This window comes from Oncorhynchus clarkii, chromosome 4, assembly GCF_045791955.1.
Source record: "Oncorhynchus clarkii lewisi isolate Uvic-CL-2024 chromosome 4, UVic_Ocla_1.0, whole genome shotgun sequence".
Classification (NCBI taxonomy): domain Eukaryota; kingdom Metazoa; phylum Chordata; class Actinopteri; order Salmoniformes; family Salmonidae; genus Oncorhynchus; species Oncorhynchus clarkii.
This window is the reverse complement of record NC_092150.1, coordinates 59,199,161-59,202,390: the sequence shown is the minus strand read 5'-3', so window position 1 is coordinate 59,202,390 and position 3,230 is coordinate 59,199,161. Positions and strand designations below refer to the sequence as shown.

The window sequence follows — 3,230 nt, the reverse complement described above, 5'->3', positions numbered from 1 at the left end:
TCAAAGTGTCCGATGTGTCTGCAATAATAACCTGAACCTGGATTTTATTTCAACATCATCTGTGGGTCCAAAGTGCCTTAGTCCACCGCAAAAATGCCAAGAGGGTTTTTAGTGAAAAGGAACAAGAAAGCGAACCCTGTGTCTTACAGGGTGCGCTCTGACGAAGAGGAGCAGGGACAACAAATACACGCTTTACAGAGTCCAAAAGACGCACTACAGTCGGAGGCTCTCGCATCCTTCCCTGAGCGCTCAGCAGCAGCATCGGTGTTCTGCGAGGCATCAGCCACAGCAGCGGCACCCGGACATGACGCTAAACCCGTTCAGTTTGGGAACCCGGAGGCATTGTACCAGGCGCTCTACAGCCCCACCCGGCCCGTCAGTAAGGACCATGAACGGGCATATTTTGAGAGACGTTTAAATCTAGGCTCACCTGTGTCTGCTGAATCATTTCCCACACCTGCAGCGCTTACCACTTTAGATAATCTCTTTGCCCCAGTGGACCTAAAAATCGGTACCAGTAACAGCAACCGGACCGGGACAACCACGAACCCAATCCCACCCGCTGTCACCGGGAATGGCACCAAAAGGCCTTCAAGCGACACCGAGCGTAAAAACAAGCCTCCATCCAAAAAAAACAAAGCTATCAGGAAACTACACTTCGAAGACGAGATGACCACATCACCCGTGCTTGGCCTCAAAATTAAAGAGGCGCCTGTCGACCAAAAACCCAGACCACAGCCGGCAGCAGGTGACAAACCCCTCGGTGAGTTCGTCTGTCAACTGTGCAGAGAAGCATATGGCAACCCGTTCGCGCTGGCCCAGCACAAGTGCTCCAGGATTGTGAGAGTTGAATACAGATGCCCTGAATGCGATAAGGTGTTCAGCTGCCCGGCGAACCTAGCCTCCCATAGGCGCTGGCATAAACCAAAGCCACAGAATACAGCGTCAATATCTGGTGCGCAAAATATGAAATCCCAGAGTGATAAGATGCCGGCGATTGATAAGGCTGTGTCTGAAGAAATAAAGCTCCGGAGCGAAAGAGACACACCCAGCCCCGGGCTGTCAGAGTCGGGATCAGTTGGATCAGAGGAGGGTCTCTATGATTGTCATCACTGTGGGAAAAAGTTTAAACGCCAGGCATACCTGAGAAAGCACATCCTATCTCAACATGCCACATCCTCCCACAACACCAGCAGCGAGGACCACGATGCCTATCCACCATCCCAAAGCGAGGGAAAGCCCAGTGACCAAACTCCAAGCCACGCACCATTGAATCTGAGTTCCTCAGGGTGCCACCTGTGCCCTGTCTGTGGAGAGAACTTCCCCAACAGAGTCAACCAGGAAAGGCATATCCGTCTCCTCCACTCCTCGCAGGTCTACCCATGCAAATATTGCCCTGCCATGTTCTACAGTTCACCGGGACTTACACGGCACATCAACAAATGTCATCCCTCAGAAAACAGGCAGGTGATCCTCCTTCAGATGCCTGTGCGCCCAGCCTGTTAATCGCCCAGCCTGTTGAACCTGTGTCTGTACGCATGGAAGTCATGTGCGTGAGTTCGACTCCATCCTCAGCCTGTGCATTTAGTAAAGGGGGATTTTAAATCCTGTTTGGAGCTTGAATTCTATATTTTTCAGACTCATCTTAGTTGATCTAAAGAAAGTAAAGCATTAGACTGTTAACTTATTTTTCTAGTATCTCTGCACAAGTGCTTTTGCATTAGCTTCTAGACCTAAGAAAGGGATATCCTAGCTGTACCGTTGTCATAAAATTGCCTTTTAATTCACAGGCTGGAAATGTATCTATTAGCTTTATTATAGCTTGTGAATCTGTGGACATTCCATTTTTAGCTTTGTCTCTGAACATAATAGAATTTGAAAGGTTTTCCCTATCCATCAATGCCTTGGATTAGAGCTCTTGTACACACCTGCTGTAAAACTGCCTTAATTTATGTGTCGAATAATGATTGTTTTTAATGTCTTATTTATCCTTGGCCAGATATTGTATCATTACTGTTATTTGCATACTGTATTGCCAATATACTACAAGTAAACCATCATGATTTTTATTTATTTATTTATTGAATTTATCTTATGTAAATTATTGTTTTGTGTGATTTATGTGTGACTCATTAATGCATTTCTTCATGCCATAGCAAAGTATCATTTTTACTTATTTATGTCAAGTTTACATAGATACCGAGAATGGTGTATGAGTGAAGTAGGCTACAATCTAATGACCATGAGCTTATAAAACATTCTCATCAATGCTCTTAAATGCAATCATATTTTTTTCCCCTCTGATTGTTTTGTATCTATAAGCTCTTATCGCGTTTGTATGTTTCTGCAGTATTTGCTAAATGTCCAAATAATAAAAGCAAAAAAATCCATATTGTTTGACTAACTTGGACTAATTTATGTTTGCTGACCTGAGCTTAGGTAGGACCTTGCAGCCATAGTGCTGGTGTCAACACCATATTGCAGTGCATGTCACTATTGTCCGTAAGTAAATGGACACAGCCTCGACTTGGCACTGCATGGTCAGTCAGTGAGGGAGCACAGGGCAGTTGCAGGTGTTTAGCAGGTGGCAAGACAGACACTTGACTTGAGTTTGTTGAGGCTCCCCCTCACTACACTGACGTTGGGTCTCAGGCTATCGTCTTCACACAAGAGGCAGCCTCCATTAGCGACATCCTAGCAGCACAGAGCAGACCAACAGGAAGCAGAGATGGCCCTACTGCACCAGATAGTGGGGGGGACGGGGGGGGGGGGGCACTGTGTTTATTCACTGCATCCCATCAGCACAGCAGAGGATAGTTAGAGAGAAAGGATACTCTGCTACAGTAGGTTCTGTCACTACTAGGGCTACTTAGAAGTCACATACATGTTTTAGATATTATCAGACACTTAATTATTATCCACATAACTATACAAGTACATTTCCTAAAGAAAATATGTGTGCTTGCTAGCTTGTCTTAAGGTATTTACGGTTGTGAAATAAGTTCTAGCAGTGGTAGTGGCTACCGTAGTAATAGTAGTGACCTTTTATAGTTGAAAAAGTAGGTCGATGGAAAGATTGATTGACTGATAGATAGCATGCCCGGAACATGTGAAAGTTGGTTTGGTGTCTCTAGCTTGAATGGTTTAAGCGTTACTTTAACTGTGGGTTATTATTTTATGATAATGTTAATAGTTATAATTGCTCTTGTTTAGAACATGTTAAAGTTGTT

At 44.7% G+C, this 3,230-nt stretch overlaps 1 protein-coding gene across 1 annotated transcript; it reads left to right on the top strand.

Moving 5' to 3' along the window:
- LOC139407750 (insulinoma-associated protein 1a-like) lies at positions 1 to 2,339 on the top strand. Its single transcript, XM_071151608.1, has one exon. It carries the CDS (start codon positions 94 to 96, stop codon positions 1,504 to 1,506), a length of 1,413 nt encoding a protein of 470 aa, XP_071007709.1. The 5' UTR covers positions 1 to 93; the 3' UTR covers positions 1,507 to 2,339.
- Positions 2,340 to 3,230: the final 891 nt, after the last annotated feature.